The sequence below is a fragment of the Tachypleus tridentatus genome, chromosome 2 (assembly GCF_004210375.1).
Source record: "Tachypleus tridentatus isolate NWPU-2018 chromosome 2, ASM421037v1, whole genome shotgun sequence".
Classification (NCBI taxonomy): domain Eukaryota; kingdom Metazoa; phylum Arthropoda; class Merostomata; order Xiphosura; family Limulidae; genus Tachypleus; species Tachypleus tridentatus.
The window spans coordinates 108,349,018-108,373,556 of NC_134826.1; the positions used below are offsets into that span (position 1 = coordinate 108,349,018).

Sequence of the window (24,539 nt, forward strand, 5' to 3'; positions counted from 1 at the left end):
TGCTTAAATGTCATATACTTTAAGCAGCTGAAAGATGAAATTGTTATTATATTGGGTTTCTGTGCAATCGAACTGTTAAAAATGACGCTGGGAAATTATCGTGAACGCACAATAGATAGATTATGGAAAGCCAGGAAGGAGTGGTGTGCTTTGGATATGACAGCCTTATATCCGAGCTTTTGCGAATTGAAACTACGCTGCATGTCTATTGTCAATATGTACGACAGTCAGAAAGAATATGAATTGGTGAGGGTCCAAAATCGTTTTATTATAACATATTCAACTAATGTGCATTCAAATTTTATCATACCAAAACTGAATAATATTTAAATGTACAATTTGGAGAAGGATTTAATTCATGCTTTTAAAAAGATCAACACAGTGTTATATATATAAAAAAAACTAAGTTGCACATCTCACTGAGGACCTCCATAATAGAAAATAAGAAATCCATGGAATGATAACACATATTTCGAGAATGATACGAAATTATTTAGGTTCCAGCAATGAACCATTTTATGGTAAAGTTCTGTTCACAGAAAAAGTGTTCTTTAGGATCCTAACCGATCCATATTCCCTCAATATAAATAGAATTCTAGTGATTTTCATTGTTCTATATTTTGTCTTATAGGTTCATCAGAACTTTTGCGAATTATACAGACGCGATTAAAGATGTTTTACATAACTCTATTCATAACTATTTTATGTGTAATAATGATTCTTACATCCTAAAACTGAATAACACAATTTAACCTTAACTGGCATGATAAAATTCAAATTCTGGATTAAACTCACCCTTCGTTAGGAAAAGGAAGTGATGAGATATCTTCCATTGAAGTACTGTGTTGGGAGTGTGAATGTAAATTACGGAAAGAAAAGCCAGTATTAACTGAAGTAGGGCTTCGTCTTCCTATATTGTTCATTGGTTGACAGTTTTCTAATGAAATAAACAGACAGTTCAGGACTCATTATTTAGCTTCTTTAATGGCAAAGGTATTTAATAACAGCTTCAGCAGTGTCTTCTCATATTCCTTCGTATTATTGAGAAACAACTGTAAACGCTTTAAATGTTACAAGTTAATAACAAAAATGCCAACATTTTTTTTTTTTGTTATCAACAGACTCCATTACTTGTTGTAAAAGGTAACAAATAAAATGTAAAAAAAAGTACGCATGCTACAAATCCAGAATAACGTTTCCTTAAATGTGTTGGTAAGACACGATCTGGTAAAGCAAAATGTAAAAGCTTGTTCTAACAGTTGAAAGCTTTGGTCATAAGGAACGACGCAGGAAACTATTTTAAAAATTGTAGAAATATTTGTTTTTTCGTTATTTGTTTACACGTATTTTGATGACAGAGTATCAACAGCTTTGTAGAAGCAAAATAATTGAATTATTCGGGCTGTTAACAGAAATAGGTTAACAACAAGAAAACTAGAACAGCTAGGATAAAGGAAAAGTAAGCGGCGAAAGAGCTGTGGAATTGCCAAATAGGTTAATTCACGTTGACGCGAAAGGAGAGCAAAAAATAAGGAGTTTTTTTGGTTTTTTTATTTCGCGCAAAGCTACACCAGGGCTATATCCCTAGTTTAGCACTGTAAGACTAGAGGGAAGGCAGCTAGTCATCAGCACCCACAGCCAACTAACTCTTCGGTTACACTTTTACCAAGGGATAGTGGAATTGACTCTAACATTATAACGCCCCCACGGCTGATAGGGTTAGCATGTTTCGTGTGACGGGGATTCAAACCCGCAACCCATAGACTACGAGTCGAGTGCATTAACCATCTGACCAAAATAAAGAGCACATATGTGAATATGTTAGTGTAAATAAAAATACGTGAAATACAGTTATAACATTTTGGATTGTAATTATTTCATATTTTTATTTATATCGGGCGTTTATAGACCTTGAAGTAGAGAAATTGGTGCAAGGGACTTATTATTGTAATGAAATAAAGATAAAAATACATGTAAAACTTGGTTTAAAGGAGAGACATATTTAAGGTATATCTAATCATCATGAGAAACCATTAACGTATTGTTAAACAAGAAACGTTTGATGTATTGTGAAACACGGAAAGAAATAATTAATGTGAATATTGTTGTTAGTGACACGCATCTGTATTCAGGAAGATGCAGGGTGTTCGGAAAGTCACTGTGCACTTATATATTTATTAACAGACATGTATAAGTATAGAATACAGGAGGTAAATATGAATGATAATTATAAACAATGTTGAAAGTGAATCCCGTTGGCATCAATACAGGCTTGGATCCTTTTTTTTATTTTGTTTCTGAACACCGCTATCAGTTGCTGGCTTGAAATAGACTGAATGAATGCTGTTATCGCTGCTTTCAAAACTGCACAGTGATTTTCCGAACACCCTGTATATGAAAGCTTCGAGAAAACATATTTATGGGGCTCAACTTTTAAAAAAAATAATTTGTTGCTTTCTAGCTTTAATGAAACCTTGCAAAACCAATAATCTGTAACGTTTAGAACGTTATTTATAACTTCACAAGACTGAACCTTCTAGTGAACGCTTGTTTTCCTAAGAAAACGAGAAGTGTGCGAAAGTTTATTTCTAATCAGTATTTTTATATTTCAAGAAATAAAATTTATTGTTTTGGATTTTTTAAACTATATGAAAGTTCTTTTATAATACGTCCGTGCTTACATGACTGTTGAGTTAGTGTTTATAGAGGCGATTTAAAAAAAATGGAATGAATCTGGCAGTGTACTTTCCCTCGTGTCATGATATAATTAAACAGTCAGAAAAAAAGACGCTTGATTGACACTTTCTTTTTTTAATAGAAGCTAATGTTTATCACAGAGACTTAGGATATTACAAATGATGTAAATTGCAAGACAGATCACTATACACAACAGGAAACTCAAACTGTAGGTCGATATAATAGTACTTTTAATCTAACTGAGAATAGCGTTTAAAGTCATATACCATGATACCAAAGTGACTAATACTGTAAAGGTAAACTAGAAATAATCGGAAAATAGTTTCTTCTGATAAATATTTTCATGTAAGACAAATAGAAAAATTTAAAGTTGTTTGTCTGTTTCTTCTGTCACTGTTCTTTAATTGGCTGGTGAGTAGAGCAGTAGGAAGAATAACGTACGACATCTTTAAAGTCATGCATAAAAATACATCAATGAAAAAACAACTGTCAGTAGAAGTAGAACTAAAAATACACCAGAAGGAGAGAATAACCACTATCAGTAGAAGTAATGATAAAAAATACATAAGAAGGAGAGAATAACCACTATCAGTAGAAGTAATGATAAAAATACATCAGAAGGAGAGAATAACCACTATCAGTAGAAGTAATGATAAAAATATATCAGAAGGGAGAATAACCATTGTCAATAGAAGTAATGATAAAGATACATCAGAAGGGGAGAGTAACCACTGTTAGTAGAAGTAGAACTAAAAATACATCAGAGAGAGAGAGAGGATAGCTAACCGCTATCATTAGAAATAAAGGTGAAAACCACCTTAGACGAATGGAATAAACCATGTCAGTAGTATAGCTAAAAATGCGTTAGAGGGGAGAATAACCCTGCCAGTAGAAGTAGAATTAAAAAACGAGTGAAATATAACAAGGGAAATGTAAAATTGAAATAAGCATATTACTGACAGGTGACGTGGTCATTTTTTAGAAAGACATTTTGTATAACGGTAAGGGAGTAATAGAAGTATAAATGTTTTGTTTTTTGTTATTGTTGCTCTTCAGAAGTGGGAAGTTTAACGAAGTTATCGTATAAGATTGGTAAAACATACACGATAACTTCGTCAAACTTTCCACTTCTGAAACAAATATCGATGAGAGAGGGAAGAAAACTTGGTAAAGGGTAGCTTCGTAAGAGCTGATAAGCTGACAATCTAGTCATACAGAACTGTTTACCGATTTTTAAATTTAAGAGTGGCTGGGAGAGTTTTAAGCCCGTTTTAATTGTCAAGTGTCAACAGACATTTCACGGTGTTACATTTCAGTGATATATTTTCTTTATAAAGGATGAATATAAATAACATTATTTTTGAGGTTTCATACCATACCTTCAGAGCGAGCAGAATGAATGAAAGACTCAACTTGAGTACAAGAACGACTTTGCACAATAGGTGGCAGCATGGGCACCCTGTGGATTTGGTTTCTGTCCTGTACTACTTCATACCTGTGTGGAAAGAAGAAAAGGTAACTTGAAAGATTAAATAAGTAGCATGACGTTTGATGCAAGTAGCTTCAGAACTTAAAAATAATGTTAAAATATTATATGTGTAAGAATACTCTTCGAAATAAAACAAAGAACTGAGCACTGTTTTAGAGTAATCTAATCCTTGCATGAAGTTCCGCCAAAGGTTTAACGGTTTGTTTGGAAACTTATGACATTATAATTTGATCCCTTGAGTAGACACGGCTTACACAGTTCATTGTGCAACTTTGCGTTACAGTTGTATTTGCAATATCAAAAGTAATACAAAGTCAACCGTTTCTAACGGAATTTTTTTCTCATGGTTCAAATGAAGCTAGTTTGAGTTCGTCGAAATTATATTAGATTTATGTAAGACATTTATGACTTTACAACCTGGAATCATGAAACACATCTTGACTATTTGAGAAACATATGAGTTTTGCATCACACTTCCATATGTATAAGTGGTACCTCATCAGAGTTTGGAAAAATCTGTAACAAGTAGCTCGTATGTTCTTAAGTGCAAAGCTGCGCAATGGATTATGTTTCCTGTACGTACATCGGGGATCAAGTCCCTAGTTCTTACTGCTATGCCGCTGAGAGACGTTGTCTTCAAATTACTGTAGTTTGTGTCGTTTGTTATCGGAGCAATTAAAATAAACACATTTTGAGAACTTCGTTGATAAAAACAGAAAAAAACAACAACAGATGGTTGTAACCTACACCCATAAGTTGCTGAAGAAAATTTATGAGGGTAAGCAGTTAATGCTTAATAAACAATTTAAGATTAGAATCAGCAAATAAATTTCATTTTGTAACAAATTACTTTTTTTTGTTCCTGAGCAGAAACTGTTATTTTCAATTGTTTTTATAACCTGGGTAATGAAATTTTTATATTTATCCATTTTCCAGAACGTTCCAGGTAGATTCAGTGCTGATAGAGAATGTTCTCGAACTCACAAGAAATTTCAAGAACTTTCTAGAATGTTGTAGAACTTACGAGAATTTGCAAGAACCTTTTAGAATTTTCCATAGTAATATATATATATATATATATATATACACAGGGGCTCACCACTTCAGTTTAGTTCTAGCTGCCTAAGTGAACACATTGACCTATCTGATTTTATCAGAGATGACATGAAGAAGCTGCAAGCATTCTCCAGACGCATTTTACTATGTATGGGACCAATTTATAAAGAGAAGAGCGAAATAATACTCTGTGACAGCATCTGCTAAAATGTGTGATGCTTACAAGGCATATTTCGTCATGCCTGTTAGTGATCAAGGCAAACTCTGGGCACCTAATTTTACTTGCGAGCACTGCAAAAAACTCTAGAAGGTAAGGAAAACTTTTGTTTGCTTGAATAGTAAAATTTTATATTATACAAATTTTATATCTTTTAAAATTTAAATATCTTTCGGTGCACCTCAAGGAGGTATACAACATCATCAAGACCTTGCTAGAAGCCTTGAAGTATGATGAGTATGGCTGGGAGCTTATCGGAGACTTAAAAATGGTGGTATTCCTGATGGGTCTCCAAGGAGGCTTACCAAGTTTCCCTGTTATATTTGCCTTCGGGACAACAGGGACACCGCATCGCACTACAACAGGAAGCACTGGCCACAAAAGACCGAATTCTCTATGGGAAGGCAAAATGTCAAGTGTGAGCCACTAGTGGACCTCCATAAGGTGTTGTTCCCACCATTGCACATAAAATTGGGTCTTATGAAACAATATGGCATAGCTCTTGATAAGGAGTCTGCAGCCTTCAAGTACCTTCAAGACTTCTTTCCTAAGCTGTCTGAGGCAAAGGTCAAAGCCGGTGTCTTCGTTGGTCCACAAATAAAGAAGATACTGGAGTGCACAGAATTCCACAAGAACCTCAGTAGGAAGGAAAAAAGCTTGGAGCAGCTTTGTCACAGTGGTTTGAGGCTTCTTGGGCAATCACAAGGCCGAAAACTATGTGGAAGTCGTTGAGGCTCTGGTGAAGAACTACGGCAAAATGGGCTGCAGGATGACCCTGAATGTCCATATCCTTGACGCTTATCTTGGTAAATTTAAGGAGAACATGGAAGCATACTCATAGAAGCAAGGCGAGCGCTTTCACTAAGATATACTGGACTTTGAACGTCGCTACCAAGGAGCGTATAAAGGACACATGGTGGGAGACTATATTTGGGGACTGATACATGAAAGTGATTTACATTACATTCGCAAATCTCGAAAAACTACTCAGTTGTAAACATTTTTGTCCATTTTTGCATAACTTTAGTATAAATACATGTAAATCTTGATTCATATGTTATTTTATTCAGATCTTATGTAAATGAAGATGTGCAAATATGCCCGTTTTTACATAGAAAATAGTTTAGTTTCTAAATCTCATTATGCAGGTCACAAAAGCAAAGTTTGAAGGAAATAATGGATATTTTCTGTACTTTTACAATGTAAGAAATTAAGAAATAACACATACTTTCAAGAACAAAATTTGTTATAGTAGCAGCTTTTGAATACAATGTTCCTTGCTCTACAACTTAAAAACATTAAACACGTGTATAGCTGAAAAACAAGCATGACTCGGAATCCTTGTTCCCATTTGTTTTTCCTATTTGTTTCAAGAGAGAAAGGGGGAAAAATGGCATGTTTTTACAGGTTTTGCTGCTTTATTACGTATGTCATGAAACTAAATTTGATGTTTGCTTTAACGTATCAAGAGCAGATATTGTACAGAGGTAAATAACTAAGTTAAAAATAACAGAAAAAACTGTGCTTTATTGTAACTACGCTAAAATTCTCAGTTTGGAACCTGTTTCTTTCAAAGAAAGAGAAAAAATCAAACCACTACTTGCCGATCTGACACGTCAGTGGTCATCTGGCTCTCCTGTAAATTGGTCGGAGAATTGTGAGTGCTTGTTCCTGCAGCTGTTCCACATCGGCTGGAGTAATCACTTGCGAGAACAGCTGTTATAAAACGCGTCGATAATGTTCTTGAACAAATATTATCTTAAGTAAAATAAACACTGTGAGGTTTGAATAAATATCATGAAGCTTTTCAGAAGTCTCTCTGATAAAGTTACTAAGATCTAGTCTACTCATTATGCAGTTCATAGGTTAATGTTTATTCAATTTTCACAACAGAAAAATCTGCGTAGCCAAAAACTGTGACAGTTGGAAAATTTTGGAATATTTAAATACCTTGTGTTTTTTGTTTGTTTTTCAAGAAAACGATCAACTACGTGAATATCTCCTTAAATATAACAAGAAAGTGCATACAATGACCACGTGTTTCCATCATTTCAGGTGTACAATCTTAATTAAAATACACAGCAAAATAATTTCAACTATTTTAATATCTCTACTATAATTATGAACATATGCAATTAAACAGTTAGCTCTGTAGAGAGAAATTATTATCATCAATATTTAACCTTCGTTATCTGTAAACCATTGCTGAAACTTTCTATTGCTGGCTGTCTACTCCAAACCCCAAAAAATAGATTACTAACCATGTCTACCTTGGGATGTTATTTTTTATATAAAAACAAGAAGTTTCTGTAATGATCAACCTATCGATACCTTCACATAATTTATTTGTTTAAACACAAGCACACACACACCTATATATATATATATATATATTTAAGACAAATGTATAATGTAAACAAAACAGTTTACAAATATATATGTAAAAACGGCTCGTTTGGGTTGAGAAAATTGTTTACGTAGAGGAGTGAACAACGTTTCGACCTTCTTCGGTCATCGTCATTTTCTTTGTGAACCTGACGATAACCGTAAAATTTTCTCAACCCAAACGAGCCGTTTTTACATATATATTTCTCTTCAAGTGGGTTTTCTCGACATCACTGAAAACAGTTTACATATGAATAGATATTTCCAGTTGACAGCACAATAAATGAAAAGATAAACTCATAGCATTGTGATGTTATCGTGGATGTATGTACAGACGTAAACAATTGTTGTCAATAAAGATATTACAGTGAACGATTGGTGACAGAAATAAGCTTACCTGGGTAGAGTTCACCTGAAGAGCTCGGTTGTGACCCTCTAGGTGAGTGTCCGAGACCACTGTCTAAGAGATCAAGGGGAGATGAACTTTCACTGGGTTTGACCGGTCGAAGAGGCTGAATGGTCAAACATTCGCTTAGACTCTCGGGGTCAACTGCTGACGGGCCTGAACGTAGCTGTCAAAAAACAGAGGAGAAATATATGTAACTTTGGTTTGAATTTCGCGCAACACTATAAGAGGGCTACCTGCGCTAGCCGTTCCTAATTTAGCAGTGTAAGACTAGTGGTAAGGCAGCTAACCATCGCCACCCACCGCCAACTCTTGAGCTACTCTTTTTTTTAGCAACGAATAGGTGGGTTGACCGTAACATTATAACGCCCACACAGCTGAAATGGCGAGCATATATGGTGCGACGTGGATTCGAACCCGCGACCCTCAGATTACGAGTCGAGCGCCGTAACCACATGGACATGCTGGGCCATATATGCAGGACTACCACGAAGTTGAAATTCTTGAATAGAGTTACATGAGTGGTATCTACATACAATAAAACATCAGCAACTTATAGGCAATCAAACCTGATGCTTAACAATAAATATCCAAACAACAAGCAGCAACATATTACAAAAAAAGAATAAATAACAACACAGGATTTATCAATTACTAAGCAGTTAGTATCGTTAAAGACAACGAAAAAGGTTGATAATTATAGACTAAATAGCCGATAATTCGATAAAGTTGAAGTGAAACAAAACAGTAAGTAGTTATAAACAATATAATGGTACACGTAGCTAAATATAAAGTAAACAGATGATAGTTTACATAAGCTATGATGCAATACAAACCAAGCAGCAACTGAAAAGTTGGCACAGTTACAAACAACATAAAAATTTTGTTTCTTTTTATGAATTTCGCACAAAGCTACACGAGGGCTATCTGTGCTAGCCGTCCCTAATTTAGTAGTGTGAGACTAGAGGGAAGGCAGCTGGTCATCACCACCTACCACCAACTCTTGGGCTACTCTTTTACCAACGAATAGTAAAATTGACCGTAACATTATAACGCCCCCACGGCTGAAATGGCGAGCATGTTTGTTGCAACGGGAATTCGAACCCACGCCCCTCGAATTACGTGTCGAACGCCTGAACCCACCAGGCCATTCTGAGCGGAAAATTTTAAGCTAAAAACACACTAACAATAGGCACTTAGATGCAACACATTAGATACTGTTCAAATCAAATGTAGTAATTTGCAGCTAGAGAGTACTTAATGTTAAATATACTTGAAGATCAAGAAAACAGTGTGTAGTTAGAGAAAATCAAATAACTGGCAATTTTAATATCACACAGTAGAGTTTTTTACAATCAACGATTTACTAATTTCCACATATTGCTGAGTGGTACAACTGATAAATAATTAAAGGTAAGCTTGCTATAATACTTTTGAAAGATCGAAAATTGCATTTGTTAATCTCACTAAAAGTTGGACTGTTTAAAATAGTAAATATTAAAATAATGATATTGTAAAGAAGTATATAATTTGTTTTTCTTCTTAAAGTTTAAAATCTTTTCAATAACATCCAGGTTATTGAGTTATAAATGACTTATAGTTATGTATCTTTTCATTGTCTGGATGTCTGGTTGTGTATAAAAACAAACAAGTTATTGAATTAGCCAGAAAACAAAACAAAACTATAATTTGTTAACTGTATAATTAATAAACCTAAATAAATAAAACTTAAATAAAAACAACTGATAGACTTAGAATGTTTGTTTATTGTTAAACGAAAAGTTACACAATGGGATATTTGTGCTTGCCCACCGCGGGTTTTAAAACTTGATTTCAGCGTGATAAGCCCTTTAGCTTACATCTGAGTCAGCCGGAAAGGGCAGTTAGAAAAGAAACAACTAATTAGTTATAGATACAAAAATTAATAAATAAACACTTCATAGTTACAGAAAAACCAAGCACATGATAAGGAAATGATATTACTAATTTTTATTTATTTAATCCATGAAGGAATCTTCAATTTTTATGGAATAAAGTGCTGATGTAAGAAATTAAATTACTTAATTAAAAAAACGCGAACAAGCGTTAAAACAATATTTTATATATACTTTTTTCGCTACTGTACTTTTGATGTTGTTCGACATAGAACTGGTTTAGATATTTAAATTTTCCCAGCTGGTTACTTTCTAACTCATTTGATTTAATCAAATCATTTTCTTCCTGAGGACAAGTTATTCAATAAAATAAAAATTGAATGAAACGTAGCAGTTAATGTATTACAGCAGAATACACGCTTCTGAGAGGTGATAACAGTCCTAAACGGCTATACAGACATATTAAAGAAATATTTTAAAAGCGATGAATTTGTAAGTGATTTATGTAATACCGTTTCAAGCACGTAGTTGATTGTAATCAAGGTAAAATACTTTCAGTGTAATCAAATACGAAAAATAAGTTGGTTTGCAACTAAATGAAGGATACATTTGGAGACAAGAACATGTTTATAAAACATAATCATCTTATTTCTCAAGCAAATTATTCTTTCTCTACAGTGATATTTATGGGTAAAAATATACAGCTGAGCATTTTAAGGGTAATATTCGATGAAGACATTTGAAGTTACTTGATTATAACAACTCAAGCAAGAGCAATAGCACACACTCTGTACGGATATTATTAGGAATTCATTTCAATAAACGATGTGAGCGATGACCACATCCCACTATTCGGACAGACCAGAGCAGCTCAAGAATGGACGATGAATTTTGTTTATCAGTGTCATTCTCAGAATTATTTACTTGTTTTCTTGCAAAGCTACATAATTAACTATCTGCACTAAACCCACTGCATAATAAAACATAGAATGTTAGTGTTTTAAGCTGCAACTTTTGGGAGGCATAAGGAATGGCTGAAGCGTTGTGTAGAATTCTACAGTAAAATAAATCTTTCAATTTAGATTCGGAAGTTAAACTAAACGTTTTTCTTCTTCGTCTGCTAATTTTTAATGTTCTTTAGTGAACAAAGTTGTTTTTTTTCTGGGAGGGGGAAGTTAATCATAGATTAAAATGAAATTTCAACCAGGATACAAAAATTACTAAATATTAATAACGTATTCAATGAAGTGTTTTTTGGATTGAAAAATCTTGATTGTTTGAACATATAGACTCGTACTTGAAATAGAGAAGCAATTCACAATCTATTTACGTTCTGTAGAAGCAATAAAATTTTGATAGACAGATTAATACTATGCATGCACAAAAATATAAGCATGTTATATTTTAAAGAGAGAAATAAATTTAATTTCAAGGATCTTTTACATTAGTGTCATATTTTTATTCCAGAAAGTTTTATCTGGAAAATAATCTAAGTTACACTTTTCAGTTGGATGTAAAACCAAATCTCTATGATCTTTAACAGACCATGAAGAACAAACAGTTTAAAATAGAACTGTTTTCCTCACCTTCTTCAGCAGATAGTCTGACGTAGCTTTGCTATAAGAACACAACACACACTCCTCACCTTCTTTCGTGCAGGATCATTTTTGGACTGATGAGTTCTGACATGTTTACGTAGTGAGCTGGGATCTGTGTAGCGTTTATTACATCCAGGTTCTTGACATGCATACGGTCTCTGCAGAATTATTGATATTTGAGAGAAAAATTTTAATTGATTTATCTTATGAGTTTGTAATTGTGTAATAATTAAAATAATTTAATGCATGCTCTTCTTAAAGAATTTACTAAAGTTTTAAAATTTTTCGCTATTTTATTGTATATATGTGTTAGCTTCGAATTTGCTGGTACATATAATAAGGGCTGAGATGGTTTTAAAGAAATTAAAAACACCATAATAGAAAAATATTGAAATCCTTTGCTAATTTTGCAACAGATACAATGTTGCTACTATTATCTTTGCGTTTTTAACCCCGTTTGTAAACACTTCGATATTGGAGTTGTTTATAATTTTTGTTGCTTAAATATTTTGTGAGAGGTAAGTTACTTCAACAGTTTTCTTTGTTTGTTATTTTAGAGCACAACTTCAGATGTATTATCTGCGATCTGTCTGCAATAGGTAATCGATCCTCGAATTTTACTGTTGTAAGTGTGTAAACTTTGCTCTGACCTGCCGGGAACATAGTTCTACATAGAATTGAATTTGTTATCGTGTTTGTAAAGGAGTATTAAACCGATTAATTGGCTAATACTGAAATACATTGTCACACACACTTGTATTTATTAGTCAATATACTTTAATTCCTCTTCAGTGTTAGGCTTTTATGCTACTTAATTATTTTGTCAAAAAGTCATTTGCGCGTACTTATGTGACACACAAACACAATCAAATTTGACTCTGTTTTATTATATAGCTTTTCGTGCTTTTCTATTGCTAGTTTGAGAATATGACATCGAAGTTTTCTATAAACAACAACATCTAACGACCGTTTCGTCTGTCATCTTAATCTTACAATCCTGTAAAAATGCAAAGGTATAGGAAAAGGGCGAATGTAACTTAGAAATTCTCCAAAAATATCACAAGATTTCATGAATCCTCTCTTAGTTTACATTAAATGTTCGTCGTATAAAAAAAGTTTTGGAGAGTGTCTTAATGATGAAGATGAAAGACAGACACCTTGAAAACTTTCATTCCATCTTCATTAACAGCGTAAGACGCTCTGTCATCCTTGGCTGAAAATTGGTATTTTCTTAAACACCTCACCCATTAATTATAATAAACAATTATTTTGCAGCAGGAAGTGAAAAATACGTAGCTGATAACTGTGCACTTTACAAACATATATCACATACGCTTTCCAAGCTTGAAAGCATAATTCGGTGTATGTGTGTAAAGAACTCGACTACTCTTAGATGAAAACTTCAGAAAGCACAAACATATATACTCGAGTAAACGACTCTTAAGTGGAGACATACGTAAGTATGAGCGAAATATTTTGCCATCGACAAAATGAGAAATCTGTACGTGTCATGGGTAAAAATATACCCTGGAAATGTTCCAAAACTTGGGGAGAAAAAAAAGAAAGAAATTTATTGCTTCGTTGAGAACTCAAGTTCCTATACATTTAAGAGGTGTAAGTTAGTAACTTAAACCTTCGTATTCACTTTCTCAAATTACAGGTTTTCTAATAAAATAACATACAAAAGGGCTTTTCAAAAATCGGGTTGCTGTTTTGTTTCATTTTCTAAGTCTGAAAAACTTGATAAAAACGACTATTATTGATAACGGTAACTCGAGAACTCGTTCTTTTATTCATTCGCTGTACGTCTCTTTAAAATAAAGTTATAAGCAATACGGATCTGGTAGTTTTATCCCAATCCTATGAAAATACGAAACGAACAGTAATAAAAAAAGACCTTTAAACAGATTAGCTCCAATTTGAGGTCACAAATTCTGTAATTTCTACCCTGTGACTTATGATAAGTTCCAATGCAGAACAAGTAAAGCGGTAAACAGATGTCATTTTATTGGTTGCTGTACTAATGTTAACTGAAGAAGACGGAGAATATATTCCTAAGCGGCACACATATTGTGGATAATATTGTAAAAGATATACGTCAGTCGTTTTCAAACGTTTGAGAGTCAAGTGAATGTTTTATTTTTACGCAGTGCTATAGTTGACTAGCTGAGGTCATGATTAATATGAGCATCAACAGAGAGTTGTTATCGGGAGGGTAATTCTGTTCTCATGAGACATAATCAGCCTATTATAGCAATGTGTTATAATTATTCTCAAGACGACCTCTGATACTGATGTCGAGTTCTCCGCCATGAAAAATGTATTATGCAAGAAACTGTTTTTACTAGAGGAATAAACTTAATATAAATCTCTAGCTCTGATCAGTTCGCGGAGAAATAAGAACGGATAAAATCGAGATGTTTATTCTTTTACTCCATCTTAAATGAATAATATCATGAAGATACATTGGCATATTTATGAATAAATAGCCCACAAAAGTAAAAAAAAGAGAGAGAGAGATATTAGGAATGTCACAAAGAACCACCAGGAGGTTTTGAAGAGTTGATATAAATTAGTAAAGGACAGATAATATTATGAAGAAATAAAACGGAAATATAAGACCGGACAATAGAAGTGGAAAGGTCAGATAAAAGGTCATGAAGAGATATGAAACAATGTCATGATGTGAAAGAAGAAAGATCACATACACAACATTGGAAATATCTTGTTCCACGTTAGGGTGATTGTGAAGTTACAGTGAAGGCGTTAAGTAGATAGTGGCGATTTCATGTGAGAAATCACAAGAGAAAAGGAAAGAGATCACGAAGAGTTAGTGGGAGAAATGTCATGAAAAGGTAGAGAAGGAGATCTAGAGGAGATATACAGATCACTGTTGCTGACATATCGCTTAATGTTGTGTACTGCTATTAAACAAGCTTATTTTTAAAAAATATCTATAACTATTGAATTCCCTTCAGAAATTTAATCCATTTTCAAAATTGTGGTTTGCAGTCATTATTATCCAATGTTTAATATGTTAGCAGGTATTTCTTTCTTAAATTATATTTTCGCCTCTCTCCTTCTCGAATTTCTAAAAGTTGATATTCTAGAATCACACTGTCCGAAAACATCATGAATTATTGATGGATTTAAACAATCACAGAAATCCTTGTTTCTTTGTTACACATAAACATGGAATAACGTAAGAAAATAAGATAGTCTGTGATAACAAAGTATATGATTTGCTATTTAAAAATAACATAGTATTGTGCATTATTACCTATAACAACATTATTATATGTCGTGTAAACCTCAACAATGTATTTTTGTAAACTTTTACTAAAGTATTGTTATTACTTTCCTTAAATATTTGTTTAGGTATAATTTGGAATAACTCTTAACCTATTTATTTGGTATTCTTAATAAGTAGATAAAAATACTTTAAGTTACTTTTCACGTGTTTCAAATTTATGTGTCAAAAGTTAACCTATGCAATAATTAACGTCGCTATATTTAACTACTATTGAACTCCACTAACTAAAGGTTTGTGAACATGCCCAGTACGATACCACTCACCGTGTCTTGGTGTGTCCTCTGATGCTTTGCTCTATCTGAGGAGTTACTGAAGGCCTTGGCACAACCAGTGTGCTGGCAAACATAAGGTCTCTCACCAGTATGAGAACGGAGATGAATTTTCAAGTTTTCCAGTCGTGAAAAAGCTTTATTACATCCTTCAAACTGTTAAGATATGGTTAATAAAAATGTTTGTATTTAAATTAATCTACTAAGACGGTTTTCTCTTGATACTTTGTTTTTATGCTACATTAATTTCGACCACATCAATTTCTAAACACAAGCACGTTGGGATGTTGAACATGTTGTGAAGTTAATCATAACACCATGTAACAAATTTTTTATTTTTTCTTGTTCCTGGGCAGAAAGTATTATTTCTCAATTGCTTATGCCTAAAGTAAATGGAAAAGACTATTTTTCTCTTCAAACTTTGCTTTTGTTACCTGAGTAATGAAACCTTCAAATTTATCCATTTTCTAGAGCATTCCAGGTGGATTCAGTGCAGTAGCTGATAGAGAATTTTTTTGAACTTATCCAAAATTTTAAGAACTTTCTAGAATATTGTAGAACTTACGAAAAATTTCAAGAACCTTTTAGAATTTTTTAGAACTTTCCATAGTAATATATATATATATACAGGGGCTCACCACTTCAGTTTAGTTCTAGCTGCCTAAATCACATAAACCTATCTGATTTTAGCAGAGATGGCATTAACTAGCTGCAAGCATTCTCCAGACGCATCCAGAAGCCTCAAACCTATGCTGCTCTATAACGGGAATAAGTATCCGTCTCTTCCCCTGGCTCATTCGGTGCACCTCAAAGAGGAATACAACAGCGTCAAGACCTTGCTGGAAGCCTTGAAGTATGATGAGTATGGCTAGGAGATTATTGGAGACTTCAAATGGTGGCATTCCTGATGGGTATCCAAGGAGGTTTTACCAAGTTTTCCTGTTATCTTTGCCTTTCGGACAGCAGGGACACAACGGACCGAGTTTTCTTTGGGAAGGCACAATGTCAAGTCTAGTGGACCTCCAAAGGTGTTGTTCCCACCATTTCACATAAAATTGGGTCTTATGAAACAACTTGGCACAGCTCTTGATAAGGAGTCTGCAGCCTTCAAGTACCTTCGAGACTACAGATTTTCCCAAGAAGCTCAATAGGAAGGAAAAAAAACTTGGGGCAGCTTTGTCGCAGTGGTTCAGAGCTTCTTGGGTAATCACAAGGCCAAAAATTATGTGGAAGTCGTTGAGACTCTGGTGAAGAACTGCGGCAAAATGGATTGCAGGATATCTCTGAAAGTCCATATCCTTGATGCTCATCTTGGTAAATTCAAGGAGAACATGGGAGCATACTCAGAGAAGCAAGGCGAACGCTTCCACTAAGATACACTGGACTTTGAACGCCACTGCCAAGGAGCGTATAAAGGACACATGGTGGGAGACTATATTTGAGGACTGATACATGAAAGTGATTTACATTACATTCGCAAATCTCGAAAAACTACTCAGTTGTAAACATTTTTGTCCATTTTTGTATAACTTTAGTATAAATACATGTAAATCTTGATTCATATGTTATTTTATTCAGACCTTATGTAAATGAAGATGTGCAAATATGTCCGTTTTTACATAGAAAATAGTTTAGTTTCTAAATCTCATTATGCAGGTCACAAAAGCAAAGTTTGAAGGGGAAAATGACCATTTTCTGTACTGTTAAAACATAAGCAATTAAGAAATAACACATACTATCCAGGAACAAAATTTGTGTTACAGAGTGTAATCACAGCACAACACTTAGATACATTCAGTAAAGAAAAAATAAAGCTTTGAACCTAAACAAGAACTTTTTAAAGAATTATTTACTTCAAAATGCGTTTATGCTTTCGAAAAATATTTTTGTAAATAAAAATGGTAAATTTTGTGAAACAGTTTAGGATGGTTTGGACTCCTCGTTCTGGTGGAAACTATCCCGTTTATGAATGGAAATTAGTTATTTAGTATGTAAATAAATTAATCACTTTATAGGATTACGGACACCTTTAAATTGCGTATTAATCTCTTGAGTTCTTTGTTAGTAAGTAATATATAAATCATATTAAAATCGCACAGTCAGAGTTATTTATGAGAAATTCAGTAATATTTAGTTATAAGACTTTAATTTAATCTTAATAGCGGTAAAATGTGGAATCTAGAACAGTGAAGTACAAGCCATTTGTAACCAATAAACTTTAAACACTACTGCATTCTCAATACGTAGGAAAGATACAGTTCTCTTTATTATTACTTGTGTAAAATATTTTTACCTTCAAATCAAATATACAACATATTTATATAACATTAAGTAATATGGAAAATTATAACATAAATGGTAGACATAAATAATGTATGTATTAATATAAATCATAGTCGAAACAGTATACATATGGTTAATGCATAGTTCTTTAATTCATCCCCAAAGACTGTCTAATATTTAAAATTGCATAATATCAGGTTGTATGAACTTAAACACAAAGCTAAAGGAAGAATTATCTGTGTTTTACCCACCATAGCAATCGAACCCCAGTTTGTAGCGTCGTGAGTCCTCAAACATTACGCTGTGCCACTAACGGATATGATATTACTGTATTCACTATATACATATGAAAGAAGCTACATATGAACTTGGTTGTTATTATGCAATAATAATAAAGTTTTAAGCATCCTATTATAAATAACACGGAAAATGGGACTCAAAGTTTAAGGTACAAATATAAAATAAAGGTTTTAACTTTAATAATATTAATTAAACAGCTAGATGCAACAGCTTTTTCCCCAAGTTCAGTACAAAACGCTCAAAATGATTAAGGAACGTCAGAACTAGAAATACAATGAAAGACACACACCTTACATTTATTTGGTTTTTCCCCCGAATGAACTCGCATGTGAATGAGAAGTTTATATCGAGCATTAAAGGGTCGATATCGTCTGGAACAACCTTGCCAGAAACACGCAAAATCTTCTCCTTTCTTCTGGTCAATATGTATTTTTTCTATGTGTTTTACGAGATCTTCTTGTTCTTTAAAGACAAAGGAGCAATCAATCCATCGGCATGTATACTGTCGCTTCAGCGCTTGGTCACTGTCTGTCCTCTCACCAACCTTATCACCCTCAGAGCTATCAAAACTGGAGTAGCTAGACGGTTGGCTACTGTCTGATGAACTCTTTTTCTGGAAGGCTTGTTTCCGGGCAATGTGTTGATCATACGATGGGGGTGGTCGACTTAATGGAGGTAAATATTTAGACTGATCGGAGAGCGGGAGAGATGGAGGAGGGAAGGGAGGTGGGAGTGATTTCATGGATGGCTTATTGGTGTCAGAGAACGAAGAAGAATCTTCAAAATACCTACTTCTGCATAATATATTTTGCTGTTCTATTAGATTATTATCGTTATTTTGATGAATAAGGACGTAATTACTCAAGCTTAGATCATTCGGCGACGAACAGTCATCGGCTTCGAGAGCCTGCATATTTTGGTACAAAAGCAAATGACTTTCAAGGTCGTGTATGTCGTCTTTGGAGCCCCTTGTTCCACTGGTTTGAGGTGTATGTATAGCACTGAGACGGTGTACAGAAGATGTTGACCCCGAGTGAGGACTACTGCTACTATTACGGGCAGACAGATGGCCATAGGAGCCACGCCGACTAACCGAAGAATCCGACATGCTTGAGGAAGAGCTGCGAGAGCAGCTCCAGTAAGGGACTAAAGACGTGGGAGACATTCGGATGATTGTATTAAGATCCAAACCTTCTGCTGATAACGGTGTGATGGACATTGCACGTTTAGTTCTTGACACACGACCTGAAATGGATGACTTAGCTGAATGTCTTTGGCTGGTAAAACTTGGGATTGAAGACACTTGGTCAAAATAAGATGGAATAAGAGAATTCTGTGTACCAGAAAAACTACTGTTAAACTGATGTAAGGAATTTAGGACAGGATTTTGGATATCGGACATAGTGGATGATCGACTGCTGCTGACTGATGGAAGAACAGGGTATTTGTTCCAATAAGTATCCGGTTTGATCCATTCAGTAGTCAAGCCATGTTTCAGAAAATTACACTGCGAATTACTGCTGAAACTTGAAGCTATAGCTTTTGAGTTATTCTGTCGATAAACGAATGTATCACAACTCATTTGGTCTTTCTTTTCAAGACTAAAGTCTAGGGTATCTAATCCTTCACTTGATCCTGTAGATGTTGTTACAGGGGAGAAATGGTCAGGGTTGGGATAAGTAGAATCTGAGGAACCTGCTGCGAGGAAGGAATTTAAAAGGTCTTCATTATAACTAGACAAAGAGTCAAGACGTTCTTGCAAGCATGACATATCTGATGAAACAGAAGTTAACGTGACACCTGCCGGGGAGGCTGGCGAACCTCGAGACATTTTACAAGGAGAATTCAAAAGTGATCGATCATGGTGCCTGACAACGATCTGGTTACAGTTGGGGGAAGGGGAAGCGAAGTAGGTAGGAGATCTAAATGTTCTAGAAGGACCAGCAACATCAACATTGTCAGGACTATGAAAGAGTTGTGCGTTAGAAGACTGGATATTCCCTCTTGAAGATGACACAATATCTAATGGAACTCCGGAAAGCATTTCTGTTGGAAAATACTGTTCATCTGTCGAAACACTAATCTGTGCACCAGAAGAATCTTGGTTTGATTGATTTATGGACAACTCATCTTTGGATACTGCCAAAAAATTATTATTTATTAGACTTCTATAATAACTAATCTAAATGTATTATATCTTCAGTTTTCGAAATTATTAGTTTTTTTATAATTTTACGAATTGTTAGTTTACTAATTGTAAGAAAATAAAAAGCAAAGGATACTGTCTTTTCAAGCTTGAATTTTTTATCGCAAAGTTTCTATATTAATGTGTAAAGAAAAATGTTTTGAGAAAAATTTTATTAACACACAGATTAAGTGTTTAATTAAGTGTACAATATATATTCTCACTTACAGAAAAATATTTTAAACTTCACTACTTTTGTGTAAACACCATATTAATTAATGATAGCCTATGAATCTCAAAATTTAAGTTATACAGATTTTTTAAGTAATTCTAAAAACACAATTCAAGAATAGATTTTATCATAAAATCAATAGGATTAATTGAAGGTAAGTTAAAGCACTCAGACATTAATGTTATTAACTATCGGTTTTTATCCAAACACTTGACAAATATATAACTCAAAAGCACTACAGTAAGATATCCGAATCCTAAACTTGTGCATTTGGATTTGAATTACACCTTCTTTTCTTAATGCCATACGGTTCTAGAGACAAATTTAGGCAAACAAGACGAAAGAAGGTAAGGTCTTAGATCATATTGTAGCTACTAAAGAAGATATGTGCATGTTAACTAAATAAAACGTAAGAGATAGGTTTCCACGAGGAAGAGTTACGTTTAATGATTTAAACAACGAACTCTTGTGTCTATTCTTAAACCTCTAACGACTTAGGATAATATACATCTCCGTAATTCAATCACAAGTTGACGTCATAACATGCAGCTTACTGGTGAATGACATCGGTGAAGGATTGAAAGCTGCCAAGAACTTCATTCACAAGCCAAGGCTCATGCTGATTCAAATATTCTTTTAATAGATTAAAAGAGAAGTATTTTTCCTCTTCAAATCTACTACAGGAAGGATTTTGCTGCATTATCATTAATTTTCTGTTAATTCACAGTTTTAGTTTTACCTATGATAGAACAAAATGAGCAACTCTTTCGTTAAGAAGCGAAACGTTTGATCCCGTTGGCAATGGTAAGATAGAAAATTTCGCAACATTAAATTAAACCTTTGAAATTTCACTTCTTCCCTTAAAACTTTCTTTCGATAATCAAAATTCACCAAGGTAAACCTTTGTGACGTTTATGAATTACTGCATGAAATTTATGTGCAAAAATGCACACTTAAATAAATTTACATAATGACAATATTATTCATCAAATTTGTATGTTTGGTTTAAAATGTTTGTTGTATTTTTAAGCCGATGGGAAAACACCAAAGATAAACATAGAAGTTTGAAAACTACATAAATTATTTGTAAGAATAAGAAAGTTTCCACTAAAGTAACGTGTAAAATTTATTCAAATATATATTTTTAGATATTACGTTCGATTGTTTAAGACTCCTAAGATTAAATTTCATTACATTTTAAATGTTATCAAGATTTACCCTTATGCAAATCATATTTTTAACATATTGTGGAAGAAGAATCATTCTTTATGAGAACGATGTTTCGCTGCCGTTGAACTTAATTATTCCATTGTTGATCTTCTTCATGTAGTTTTTCCAATTAGGTACTGCTGCTAGAAAGTATTAAAAGAAAGACTTGCGAAAGATGACGAGGTCAGTCTTAGACTAAGCACCTTAGAATACATTTCATAGACTCTTCACTGTAAATAGGCGTTTGCTCTCAAGATCACATTCTTGCAAACCAAAAGCAAGGAAGTCTACAAGTGTGAAATTAGACGACTTGAAAAGTATGCTGTAAAAGGAAATAACATACGCTTCATTGGAAATAGCTTATACAAACGTTTTATTCTCGTAGAAATGTTGCTGTGCAGTTAGACGTGTGATTTATCTCTTATTCTGATGCTGTCATATCTTCTTGGTGTTCTGGCCATAAACATAAGAATTTCATCTCTCTTATTTTAACGTCAATACGTTCTCCTGTTAGTACGTGGAGTTCAGTTTGACTTGCTGTGGTCTCTGTGATGTTTAAATCAAATAAAAACGTTATTTTTATTCATTATGTCATGTTTAAAAGTCCTTATATCCTCGTAACCCGAAGTACATTTTTGTTTCTTGTTGCAGTCATTAAAGATAAATTTAAATCGCTTGTATAAAAAGTGTTTTGTGCACTTTGTTTTTCCTCCCAAAAAATTAGCAGTATTTAACTCATTGATATTTTTAGTACAGTAAATATAGTATATATTTTGTCTTACCTGAACTAAATACAGACGACGATGGCATGAAATATCCTACAGCAAGATTATTAAATCCGGTTTCAATCAGTCCATCGGTTTGACGGTGGTTGACATGGTAACTATGCGATATTGAAGGAGAATTCCCCGGATTGAACGATCAAATGCCCCACAACATTGGTTCACAGTTTCAGGGTTGTCCTGAGCGATGACTGATGCACCAATCATTATATCGCCTTCTATGGAATAAACTTCAGGACCACTGACTTCTGAGCTTGGAGTCCTATCAGACTCGAAACTAAAGTTACTGCCTGTGAGAAAAGTAGACATTGGTGGTAGCTTCCCTGATGGTTGTTGCTGTCCACAGAAAGTATTGGAGGCACTACCAAGAGTCCCATTTTTTTCATGTAGGTGACAATACAAAATTCTTTTTACTTCAGCTGTTCTTTTCTGTTGAACACTTGGTGATCGTTCCCGTAGAGACGGAGGAAAGGTGTTCTTACTCTCAGATTCTCTATCACTCATGATTCTTGGCTATGTCGAATGTCCCAGTAAGTCACTTTCAAAGACGTAACAATTATTACAAGATATTCATTTATTGACAGTTCTTATTTCAGATTTCTTATATTGTTTAAAATGCAGCTGTACAAAATTACGTATCTGCTTCAAAAGCCAAAAAGAAGTAAATTATTTGTTTTAAGATGATCTGTAAAACATATGTATAAAACGTTAGACAGACTGTAAATTTATAAACATAATCAGTAAAAATGATAATCCTTAAAACAAAGAATGGGACACTAAAGTAGAATAATGAAAAAATCTGAAATTCAAATATTTTAAATTATAATATTGTTACTTTTCTTTTAACAAAATAAAAATAAATAACTTAAACAAAAATGATCACAATATTCTGTCAAAATAAAAAAATTAAAGGAAGGATTAAAATTTTACTGAGAGACAATGTACACATATATATACTTTAATATCTACAAAAAATGTATAATGGAATCCACTCCACATGACACAAATTAATTATTTTTTACAAAAAGGGGGTATAATAAGGCCTCAATATTTATAAAAATAAATAATCCTATAACATAATGAATAAATAAACTTATAAATTGGTTAATGTTAAATGTAATTTTACTACCTAGAGGCCCGGAATGGCCAAGCGTGTTAAGAGTGCGACTCTCGTAATCTGAGGGTCGCGAGTTCGCATCCCCGTCGCGCCAAAGATGCTCGCCCTTTCAGCCGTGGGGGCGTTATAATGTACGGTCAATCCAACTATTCGTTGCTAAAAGAGTTGGTGGTGGGTAGCGATGGCTAGCTGCCTTCCCTCTAGTCTTACACTGCTAAATTAGGAACGGCTAGCGCAGATAGCCCACTTGTAATGTTGCGCGAAATTCAAACCAAACCTACATATATTTCTCCTCTGTTTGCGTGGCAGCTACGTTCAGGCCCGTCAGCAGTTGACCCCGAAAGTCTAAGCAAATGTTTGACCATTCAGCCTCTTCGACCGGTCAAACCCAGTGAAAGTTCATCGCCCCTTGCAGCATATCAACACACAATATTTCGAGTACTGTCTGCCTGTTACAGTTTTAGTGACGAAGGTGCAAAGGGACCGTGAAGGAAGTTACGACAAACCTTGTAAATGTAGTGAGTGTTGAAAATATAAGCCTAAAGTAAAGATGTGATGTGGCATCACATAACCTAGATCCAAGTACATAAAACTGATTATGAAACTAAAAATATCGATTCCATTTTAAACTCAAATCGTTTCTGAATTCAGATATTTACTGTTATATCACCAACTTTTTCAATGAAAACAAACGTATTTAATCGACGAACACTCTAAATTAAGAAATCAGCAACTGGTTTTACAGTTTTGTTGTTTATATATTTCATTTTATACTTTCAGTACATAGAATAACAGCAATTTACGAGATACGATCGGACATTCACAAAACTCCTAGAGATATTTTCGCTGGAAAGCTGGCTAACACGTTTTTAAAGCTATTTTTTGAGTTTTGAATTCACACTGCGTTCAACTCGTAATCTGAGGGTCGCGGGTTCGATTCCCTGTCGCACCAAGCATGCTCGCCCTTTCAGCCGTGGAGGTGTTATAATGTGACGGTCAATCCTACTATTCGTTGGTAAAAGAAGAGCCGTAGAGTTGGTGGTGGGTGGCGATGACTAGCTGCCTTCCCTCTAGTCTTACACTGCTAAATTAGGGACGGCTAGCACAGATAGCCCTCGAGTAGCTTT

General features: G+C 34.1%; 1 protein-coding gene across 5 annotated transcripts in view; it reads right to left on the reverse strand.

Annotated features, from left to right (window-relative positions):
* Positions 1–24,539, reverse strand: part of LOC143244807 (zinc finger protein GLIS3-like) — a 67,747-nt gene that overhangs the window by 3,278 nt on the left and 39,930 nt on the right. For 2 of the 5 annotated variants that reach the window (XR_013025331.1, XM_076490158.1), the window contains exons 2-9: positions 22,296–22,833; positions 18,177–20,026; positions 15,299–15,460; positions 11,770–11,880; positions 8,242–8,416; positions 7,064–7,217; positions 4,077–4,192; positions 796–937 (exon numbers count right to left, since the gene is read on the reverse strand). Coding sequence is in view for 3 of the 5 variants with exons in the window: in XM_076490158.1 (XP_076346273.1) it covers positions 796–937; positions 4,077–4,192; positions 7,064–7,217; positions 8,242–8,416; positions 11,770–11,880; positions 15,299–15,460; positions 18,177–20,026; positions 22,296–22,323 (2,738 nt within the window). In the remaining 2 variants the exon portion in view is untranslated. Of the gene's footprint in view, positions 1–795; positions 938–4,076; positions 4,193–7,063; positions 7,218–8,241; positions 8,417–11,710; positions 11,881–15,298; positions 15,461–18,176; positions 20,027–22,295; positions 22,834–24,539 lie in introns of those variants that run through there. The other 3 variants (XM_076490159.1, XR_013025332.1, XM_076490160.1) reach the window with 3 other exon arrangements.